We start from the raw sequence: 11,236 nt of genomic DNA on the forward strand, positions 1-11,236 counted from the left end.
GAAGAGTAGCTGCTGCCTTGGCAGCAACTAATGGGGATCCATAATAAACCCCAGGAAGGGTAGCTGCTGCCTTGGCAGGAACTAATGGGGATCCATAATAAACCCCAGGAAGAGTAGCTGCTGCCTTGGCAGGAACTAATGGGGATCCATAATAAACCCCAGGAAGAGTAGCTGCTGCCTTGATAGGAACTAATGGAGATCTATAATAAATACAAATACACTATATATAGTGCATTGGAAAGTATGCAGACCCCTTGACTTTTTCCACATTTTGTTACGTTACAGACTTATTCTAAAAAGGATTTAAATCGTTTTTTCCCCCTCATCAATCTTCACATAATACCGCATAATGACAAAGAAAAAACTGGTTTTAAGATATGTTTGCCTTAGTACAGATACATAAGCATATATTTTGAAAAGGTACACATCAAATCAAACGCATACACATGGTTAGCAGATGTTAATGCGAGTGTAGCAAAATGCTTGTGCTTTTAGTTGCGACAGTGCAGCAATATCTAACAAGTAATATAACAATTCCACAACAACTACCTAATACACACAAATCTAAGTAAAGGAATGGAATAAGAATATATACACATATAAAAATATGGATGAGCAATGACCCAGCGGCAAGAATAGAATACAGTATATACATATGAGATGAGTAATGCTTATAATGTAATCTTAACATCCTTATCATTTATCGCCCTCCAGGTTCCCTTGGAGAGTTCATCAATGAGCTTGACGCCTTGATAAGTTCCTTTCCTGAGGATGGCTCACCTCTCACAGTTCTGGGTGACTTTAACCTCCCCACGTCTACCTTTGACTCATTCCTCTCTGCCTCCTTCTTTCCACTCCTCTCCTCTTTTGACCTCACCCTCTCACCTTCCCCCCCTACTCACAAGGCAGGCAATACGCTTGACCTCATCTTTACTAGATGCTGTTCTTCCACTAATCTCATTGCAACTCCCCTCCAAATCTCCGACCACTACCTTGTATCCTTTTCCCTCTTGCTCTCATCCAACACTTCTCACTCTGCCCCTACTCGGATGGTATTGCGCCGTCCAAACCTTCGCTCTCTCTCTCCGCTACTCTCTCCTCTTCCATCCTATCATCTCTTCCCTCTGCTCAAACCTTCTCCAACAATCTCCTGATTCTGCCTCCTCAACCCTCCTCTCCTCCCTTTCTGCATCCTTTGATTTTCTCTGTCCCCTATCCTCCAGGCCGGCTCGGTCCTCCCCTCCTGCTCCGTGGCTCGACGACTCACTACGAGCTCACAGAACAGGGCTCCGGGCAGCCGAGCGGAAATGGAGGAAAACTCGCCTCCCTGCGGACCTGGCATCCTTTCACTCCCTCCTCTCAACATTCTCCTCTTCTGTCTCTGCTGCTAAAGCCACTTTCTACCACTCTAAATTCCAAGCATCTGCCTCTAACCCTAGGAAGCTCTTTGCTACCTTCTCCTCCCTCCTGAATCCTCCTCCCCCTCCCCCCTCCTCCCTCTCTGCGGATGACTTCGTCAACCATTTTGAAAAGAAGGTTGACGATATCCGATCCTCGTTTGCTAAGTCAAACGACACTGCTTGTCCTGCTCACACTGCCCTACCCTGTGCTTTGACCTCTTTCTCCCCTCTCTCTCCAGATGAAATCTCGCGTCTTGTGACGGCCGGCCGCCCAACAACCTGCCCACTTGACCCTATCCCCTCCTCTCTTCTCCAGACCATTTCCGGAGACCTTCTCCCCTTCCTCACCTCGCTCATCAACTCATCCTTGACCGCTGGCTACGTCCCTTCCGTCTTCAAGAGAGCGAGAGTTGCACCCCTTCTGAAAAAACCTACACTCGATCCCTCCGATGTCAACAACTACAGACCAGTATCCCTTCTTTCTTTTCTCTCCAAAACTCTTGAACATGCCGTTCTTGGCCAGCTCTCCTGCTATCTCTCTCAGAATGACCTTCTTGATCCTAATCAGTCAGGTTTCAAGACTGGGCATTCAACTGAGACTGCTCTTCTCTGTGTCACGGAGGCTCTCCGCACTGCTAAAGCTAACTCTCTCTCCTCTGCTCTCATCCTTCTAGACCTATCTGCTGCCTTTGATACTGTGAACCATCAGATCCTCCTCTCCACCCTCTCCGAGTTGGGCATCTCCGGCGCGGCCCACGCTTGGATTGCGTCCTACCTGACAGGTCGCTCCTACCAGGTGGCGTGGCGAGAATCTGTCTCCGCACCATGCGCTCTCACCACTGGTGTCCCCCAGGGCTCTGTTCTAGGCCCTCTCCTATTCTCGCTATACACCAAGTCACTTGGCTCTGTCATATCCTCACATGGTCTATCCTATCATTGCTATGCAGACGACACACAATTAATCTTCTCCTTTCCCCCTTCTGATAACCAGGCGGCGAATCACATCTCTGCATGTCTGTCAGACATATCAGTGTGGATGACGGATCACCAGCTCAAGCTGAACCTCGGCAAGACGGAGCTGCTCTTCCTCCCGGGGAAGGACTGCCCGTTCCATGATCTCGCCATCACGGTTGACAACTCCCTTGTGTCCTCCTCCCAGAGTGCTAAGAACCTTGGCGTGATCCTGGAAAACACCCTGTCGTTCTCCACTAACATCAAGGCGGTGACCCGATCCTGTAGGTTCATGCTCTACAACATTCGCAGAGTACGACCCTGCCTCACACAGGAAGCGGCGCAGGCACTTGTCATCTCCCGTCTGGATTACTGCAACTCGCTGTTGGCTGGGCTCCCTGCCTGTGCCATTAAACCCCTACAACTCATCCAGAACGCCGCAGCCCATCTGGTGTTCAACCTTCCCAAGTTCTCTCACGTCACCCCGCTCCTCCGCTCTCTCCACTGGCTTCCAGTTGAAGCTCGCATCCGCTACAAGACCATGGTGATTGCCTACGGAGCTGTGAAGGGAACGGCACCTCCATAACTTCAGGCTCTGATCAGGCCCTACACCCAAACAAGGGCACTGCGTTCATCCACCTCTGGCCTGCTGGCCCCCTACCTCTGAGGAAGCACAGTTCCCGCTCAGCCCAGGCAAAACTGTTCGCTGCTCTGGCACCCCAATGGTGGAACAAGCTCCCTCACGACGCCAGGACAGTGGAGTCAATCACCACCTTCCGGAGACACCTGGAACCCCACCTCTTTAAGGAATACCTAGGATAGGATAAAGTAATCCTTCTACCCCCCCTTAAAAGATTTAGATGCACTATTGTAAAGTGGTTGTTCCACTGGATATCATAAGGTGAATGCACCAATTTGTAAGTCGCTCTGGATAAGAGCGTCTGCTAAATGACTTAAATGTAAATGTAAATGTAATGCAAGATATGTAAGCATTCTTAAATTGACATTATTAAAGTGACTCGTGATCCATTTACTAAAGCGGCCAATGATTTCAAGTCTGTACACAAATGCTCGTTTATGGTACCACCACAGTGACAAAGCCGTTTGTTCCTTTCAGTGGCAAAAATATACCTCTTAAACAGTGGCGGAAACAGTGGCGGTCGGCGCCGTTTAAGACGAGGGAGGATGATCATTTGTTTTATGAGCATGGCCTTGTTTCTATAACAGTATATTGGATTACTGTCATTCATATTCCATTCACTCAGCTCAATGTAACATGGATAGGTTTAGGCTACTACGTGATACTCCATGTCACACCTACTCCTCCCTCCCTCCAGCGTGTGACGTCGCCGGTCTACCGACCACCGGTCCTGGCAACCCACATTGCGCACACCTGGCAACCATCGTTAAGCACACCTGGACTTCATCGCCACCCTGATTACTCATATGTATAGCCCTCTGTAGCCTCAGTCATCAGACAGACTTGGTTTAGGTTACGTTCAGTACACTTCTCCTGTTTTGTATTTTCTTCATTTATCTCATCTTCTGCACCTGCTTCCTGACTCCCTGCGTATATGTTACACTCAAATTGTCCCTGCACACATCATAAGGTTGCTACAACCTAGCCTATGAATGAAAGTTTACAATGTAGGTGAAGAGGTCGAGAGAATTTGGAGTAACCAAGGTGACAGACAGTGACACATTCAATATCGCTTTGCACACTCTTTCCTGCATCTAGTTGAAGCTGATCTAGGGTGTAATCATTAGTCCAACAGTTGCAAATTAAAGTTTGTATTGGTCGAATTCAGGTATGTTTATCCCCGTTCCGTTTGCTTCTATTTAAGAATCTTTTTCAACAGAATCGGAGAAATGAATACACCCCTAAACAAAGTTCACTTTCATAGCAGCCACATTGTATTCATTCTCGCATCTATGTGCTAACCTCCTCTCATCTTCTCCCTTCACTTGTGGACATCAGCTGTATATGATAAGGTGAAAAAACTTTCCAAACCAGACAATATGATAATCGCTACACACAGCCCACATCGTTGTCACCTTATTAGCTAACGTAACGTCATAGTCAACACATCTAATATAACTAACGACTTAGTAATCTTGCAACAATCATGCAGTAGCATTACAGTGTACAGTCAGTAAGAAGTTTAGCACTTACACCGGCAGGCCCCTGTGCAATACATTTGGAAAACAAAAAGCTTACCTTGAGTTCCAGTGTTGTGTTGAATAGTCATAGCCAGCTAGCTAACATAGCATCCCTCTTTTTGAGCAGGGTGTCTGAGTACGTTAAACTAGCTAGCTACATTTGCTATCTTAGTAAGTGGAACTGAAAGTCTCTCTCTCATGCTTCTCCTTAATTTTGGAAGAAATGTATTTGTTGAAACTATTGTCTTTCTCTCTCTTTGAGTCAACTACTCACCATATTTTATGCACTGTAGTGCTAGCTAGCTGTAGCTTATGTGTTCAGTACAAGATTAATTATCTGACCCTTGGATTGGGTGGACAACATGTCATTTCATGCTGCAAGAGCTCTGAAGGGTTGGAGGACGTCTTCCGGAAGTTTTCATAATTACTGTGTAAGTCTATGGAAGGGGTTAGAACCATGAGTCTCCTAGGTTTTGTATTGAAGTCAATGTACCCACCATTGTGCTACCCTACAGAGTGCTGTTGAGGCTACTGTAGACCTTCATTGCAAAACAGTGTGTTTTAATAAATTATTTGGTGACATGTGAATGCATTTACTATAGTTTATCTAAAAATGATAACTTTTATAAATGTTTTTAAAAAATCATGAAATTCACTGAGGAGGACGGTTCTCTCCTTCCTCCTTCTGAGGAACCACTGCAGTCTGAAAAGGTTTTGGATTTTGTTTAACACTGTAGGATGAAAAGCCTTCCCACTGGGCACAGGCATCAGTTCAACGTCTAATATTGATTTATATTATTGGATATAGGTTAAAAGGTTACAACATTCCTTAACTTTTTACAAATCCAATCAGGTTTCCACATTGATTCAACGTCATCACATTTATTTATTTTGTTGAATTGACGTGGAAACAACGTTGATTTAACCCGTTTTTTTTGCCCAGTGGGTTATTTGTTGAATTGACATGGAAACAACATTGATTCAACCAGTTTTTTGCCGAGTGGGTCATTTGCAGATTTCCCAGGGTGCCTTTCAAGTACATGTTTGTGTTACCAGTACCACCCATGAGTGTGTTTGCATTCAAAGGCTTTCAGTCCTGTAGCCTTCACCAAGTTTGAGCCTAATTTAATATTGCATGATTCAATTCTTTATAACAATACATGACATACTGTATGTTGCCCTAAGACTGGTGTAGACTTCTTACTCAGAATGCTTTACAGCTGTAATAGCTGCCAAAGGGTCTTCTACCAAGTATTCACTCTTGAGGTGTGAAGACAAACACAATCAAGACATCTTCATTTTAAATTTGTTATTTTGTGTGGCTCTGTAGGGAAAAAAATCTAATTTAATCCCTTTTTAGATTTAATTTCACGGCAGCAAAATCTGACAACTGTGGTGTGTACACTTTCACTAGGTACTGTAGGTCTATGGTGCAGCTATTACTGACAGGCACGAGAGAGAGAGAGAGAGAGAGAGAGAGAGAGAGATCCTACTGGACCGCAAGCTAATAGTGTTAGTCAAATTATGTTTTTATTCATAGCTGGGCCCGAATACGATAGGTGCAAGACGATTTACACGCAAGAGGAGGGAGAAAGGGTGAAATTGATCGATTGCCTGGGGGATAATCTGCCCAAAATTTTGGGTGGACATTCTCGGAATGTTAGCTCAGCTGCGGCAGCTTGAACCGGTCCGCCACTCCCCTGAAACTCTCCTGCCTCAGGGAGGACTACACCCTATTTTCGTCCACCTCTGTGAGGCACTAGAGGAGCCAAGCCCTCACACAGTATCTGCAACAAAATAAGAAACTGTTAGCTCGGTCTTTCAGCTAAAAACACTCAACAATTTTGAGGAATCTGTTATTCATTGGTGTTGTTGCATTACTGGACAATTGCAATGCAAAATCTGCCAGTAGAGCATCAGTAGCCTATTGATAGGCAGCTTACATAGGTTTACGTTGCAGAATATCTTTAATAGTATAACTTATGAGGATGGTGTTACTAAATTAATGAATAAATTGGTAAATTATTGGTAAATCATAACTTTCTACATCTGGACATTGAAATATGTATTTACCTTTATTTTCATATTCACTACCGTTCAAAAGTTTGGGGTCACGTAGAAATGTCCTTGTTTTTGGAAGAAAAGCTCATTTTTGGTCCATTACAATAACATGAAATTGATCAGAAATACTGTGTAGACATTGTTAATGTTGTAAATTACTATTGTAGCTGGAAACATGTTATTATTTATGGAATATATACATAGGCGAATTGAGGCCCATTATCAGCAACCATCACTCCTGTGTTCCAATGGCACGTTGTGTTCGCTAATCCAAGTTTATCATTTTAAAAGGCTAATTGATCATTAGAAAACCCTTTTGCAATTATGTTAGCACAGCTGAAAAACTGTCATGTTGATTAAAGAAGCAATAAAACTGGCCTTCTTTAGACTAGTTGAGTATCTGGAGCATCAGCATTTGTGGGTTGGACTACAGGCTTAAAATGGCCAGAAACAAAGAACTTTCTTCTGAAACTCATCAGTCTATTCCATGTGAGAAATTGCCAAGAAACTGAGGGGTACGCTCTGTGTCTTCTGTCAGAGCAGGAGATGTGTTGTTAGAACTAGCAGGATGTTGATGTGATTCTAGTCTGTCAGAACAGGAGATGTGTTGTTAGAACTAGCAGGATGTTGATGTGGTTCTAGTCTGTCAGAACAGGAGATGTGTTGTTAGAACTAGCAGGATGTTGATGTGATTCTAGTCTGTCAGAACAGGAGATGTGGTGTTAGAACTAGCAGGATGTTGATGTGATTCTAGTCTGTCAGAACAGGAGATGTGTTGTTAGAACTAGCAGGATGTTGATGTGATTCTAGTCTGTCAGAACAGGAGATGTGTTGTTAGAACTAGCAGGATGTTGATGTGATTCTAGTCTGTCAGAACAGGAGATGTGTTGTTAGAACTAGCAGGATGTTGATGTGATTCTAGTCTGTCAGAGCAGGAGATGTGTTGTTAGAACTAGCAGGATGTTGATGTGATTCTAGTCTGTCAGAACAGGAGATGTGTTGTTAGAACTAGCAGGATGTTGATGTGATTCTAGTCTGTCAGAACAGGAGATGTGTTGTTAGAACTAGCAGGATGTTGATGTGATTCTAGTCTGTCAGAGCAGGAGATGTGTTGTTAGAACTAGCAGGATGTTGATGTGATTCTAGTCTGTCAGAACAGGAGATGTGTTGTTAGAACTAGCAGGATGTTGATGTGATTCTAGTCTGTCAGAACAGGAGATGTGTTGTTAGAACTAGCAGGATGTTGATGTGATTCTAGTCTGTCAGAACAGGAGATGTGTTGTTAGAACTAGCAGGATGTTGATGTGATTCTAGTCTGTCAGAACAGGAGATGTGTTGTTAGAACTAGCAGGATGTTGATGTGATTCTAGTCTGTCAGAACAGGAGATGTGTTGTTAGAACTAGCAGGATGTTGATGTGATTCTAGTCTGTCAGAACAGGAGATGTGTTGTTAGAACTAGCAGGATGTTGATGTGATTCTAGTCTGTCAGAACAGGAGATGTGTTGTTAGAACTAGCAGGTTGTTGATGTGATTCTAGTCTGACTGATAATGAGAGTGGGCAGGGCTGATGCTTTTAGGACACACCCACTAGTGTAGAGAGGGACGATATGGGCTGGCCGCTGTTCTGCAGTACCTTATGCTTTCCTCATCTCTTCCCCTCACATCATCTCATTTCACTCCTCCTGCTCCTCAACAGTGACTAATCCAAGCCAGAAGCAGGTAGAAAAGAGCAGATGTTCTGAGGTATCCTACCAGGACCGAGCTACTACTACTGTCACTGTGTTACTAGCTAGCTCAGGTACTTTCAACATTCTCTGATCTATGTACAGGTAATGTACTACGTTACAGATGGAGCTGCTCTGTTATGTCATGTTAACTTATGTCACTTAAAAGTTGTGTTATGTTTTGTCATGTTATGTTACGCAATATCATATTAAATTAAGTTATGTTAAATGCATAATGTACGATTCTAGCGCAATGACTGGAAGTCTACAGGTACATTAGCAATGCTACCGTACCTGGAGACTTCCAGTCATTGTGCTAATGCTAGATAGCATTTGCTCGTGAAACAACCACTACCTTCCTTCATAATGCACACAGAGACGTTAAAATGGTATTCATGATCCCTTTAACACTATTAAAGGTTATTAAATGTAAAGCTATGTTGTTATGTAATATAATATCATTGTTTCCTCTGTAGATCGGGTTGGTAGGATGTCTCTGCTGCTTTGTTGGGCAGTGATGGCTCTGCACCTCGCAACAGGCAAATATAAAAGTTGAAACTTGAAATGAAACAGTGTGTGTGTAAATAGTTTAATTCAATGATAAAGAACACCCTCTGTGTTCTGTAAAACCATGTAACCTTTATTTAACTAGGCAGGTCAGGTAACTCTTTATCCACAATATAGCAGGTGGTGTAAAGCCATAACACATACGTTTTTCCAGTATCAGACTTTGATTGATAATGTCAAAGGCCACACTGAAGTCTAACAAAACAGCTCCCACAATCTTTTTATCATGATTTTCACTCAGCCAATCATCAACCATTTTTGTAAGCGTCGTACATGTTCAATGTCCACCTCTATAAGCATGCTGAAAGTCTGTTGTCAATTTGTTAACTGTAAAATTGCATTGTATCTGGTCAAACACAACTCTAAATGCTATAAAGTATTTGAGGTGCTACTTGGTCTAGCTTAGTTTGCACTTTTGGGATTATTCCATTAATTGCTTCAATGTACCAGGTAAACTAAGTCAACCACAGCTCTTGAACAGTACATACTGTAGGTGTGTGTTGTTGTTCCAGGGGTGGATGCTGCCTCGGGGGTGGTGAACACTACAGAGGAGGAGGTGGAAGGGGTGGACTCCCAGTCACCATGCCCAGCCGGGTGGCATCAGAATGAGCATCGCTGCTTCTCCTTCTACCCCGTCTGGGCCACCTGGGCCACTGCAGAGGTAATACTTGTAATAGAGAGAGACAATTACTAATTACTACTACTATTTCACAACCATTGATACTTCAAGACTAGCAAGCACACATTTACTTCAGGAAATGTCAATTTCTAGCCTGCATTGATCTTTGCTCCCTGAGGTACTGCCTGGGCTTTAGCTCAGCGGGCTAACACAGTGTTTTCTGGCTGTCCCTCTAGTCGTACTGCTCCCAGCACAGAGGGAACCTGGTGTCGGTTCACAGCCCTGGTCAACAGATGTTTGTCCAGGATCTGGTCAGGAGACACACATACCAGCCGGTCTGGATAGGAGGCTACGACGCAGCTCTGGTAAACTGGGTCAATAATTCATCAGTCAGTCAGTCTGTCAATCAATCTGTCAAATGTCTACAGGTTTAAAAACAAAAAGAAGTGGTTTCAATCAATTAATCAACCAATCAATGTTTTTCTGTGATAAGGAGGGGATGTGGCTGTGGAGTGACGGCTCAGCTGTTGACGATGTTTACTGGGAGGAGGATGAGCCCAGTAACTCTGGACAGGGGGAGAACTGTATGGAGCTACACACTGGAGGTACACACACACACACACACACACACACACTCGGAGCACATTGAAATAACTGAAGTGTGATTTGTTGTTGCCTTGACAACAGGTGGGCAGGGTTGGAATGACGTGTCCTGTGGAGAGCTGAGGTTCTATGTGTGTTCTATGGAGACAAGGTAGCAGGATAACACTGTCTTGTATCTGGACATGTTCTTACAGAGACCATATTAACACTAAATTACATTCATGTATTTTTTCTTTTAGATCTAGTTTAGCAGCATTGCCAAGTCAGAAGGAAGCAGACGAGAGAGGTAGGATTGTCTTGGCCCATTGCCTAGGCTAGACAAAACGTTTATTTTGTTACAGGTACAGTTCCTTGTTGAATGGCACTCTGACATGTAGAAGATGACAGCTGTCTGATGATTAATGACGCTTGCGAATGCTATGCCATTTCAAACTTTAAAACATGTTGATCTGGCTAGAATTGTTTTTAAATTATGACACTTTTTGTCCTCCTATAAAATCTCTTCCTCTTTAATGGGATATCTTCAACATTATAAAGCTCCCTTTATTTAAATCTCCCACTTTAAATCTGACTTCCAACATTCTGTTCACTCTAAACAATGTGCCTTTGACACGAATCAGCTATTTTGACCCCTTACCCAGTAGCTTCGACAAAAACGTAGAGCATATTATTAGTCTACTCTGCTATTCAAATCTAAAATTAGAACAGAAATAACTTTTACCAGTCAAACTATACAGCTGTTTTGGTAACTGCATCAACTAGTTTAATGTAGCTAACTTCCTACTGTTGAATTAACTGCTATAGAACTAGTTTAATGTAGCTAACTTCCTACTGTTGAATTAACTGCTATAGAACTAGTTTAATGTAGCTAACTTCCTACTGTTGAATTAACTGCTATAGAACTAGTTTAATGTAGCTAACTTCCTACTGTTGAATTAACTGCTATAGAACTAGTTTAATGTAGCTAACTTCCCACTGTTGAATTAACTGCTATAGAACTAGTTTAATGTAGCTAACTTCCCACTGTTGAATTAACTGCTATAGAACTAGTTTAATGTAGCTAACTTCCTACTGTTGAATTAACTGCTACAGAACTAGTTTAATGTAGCTAACTTCCCACTGTTGAATTAACTGCTATAGAACTAGTTTA

At 43.0% G+C, this 11,236-nt stretch overlaps 1 protein-coding gene across 1 annotated transcript; it reads left to right on the top strand.

The window, feature by feature from the left end:
• Positions 1-8,783: 8,783 nt before the first annotated feature.
• Positions 8,784-10,885, top strand: LOC123738275 (ladderlectin-like). The gene is made up of 6 exons (XM_045713324.1): positions 8,784-8,836; positions 9,377-9,525; positions 9,720-9,848; positions 9,977-10,088; positions 10,171-10,237; positions 10,326-10,885. The coding sequence occupies exons 1-6, from the start codon at positions 8,788-8,790 to the stop codon at positions 10,402-10,404; spliced, it is 585 nt and encodes a 194-aa protein (XP_045569280.1). The 5' UTR covers positions 8,784-8,787; the 3' UTR covers positions 10,405-10,885.
• The last annotated feature ends 351 nt before the right edge of the window (positions 10,886-11,236 follow it).

The sequence above is a fragment of the Salmo salar genome, unplaced genomic scaffold (genome assembly GCF_905237065.1).
Source record: "Salmo salar unplaced genomic scaffold, Ssal_v3.1, whole genome shotgun sequence".
Taxonomy (NCBI): Eukaryota; Metazoa; Chordata; class Actinopteri; order Salmoniformes; family Salmonidae; genus Salmo; species Salmo salar.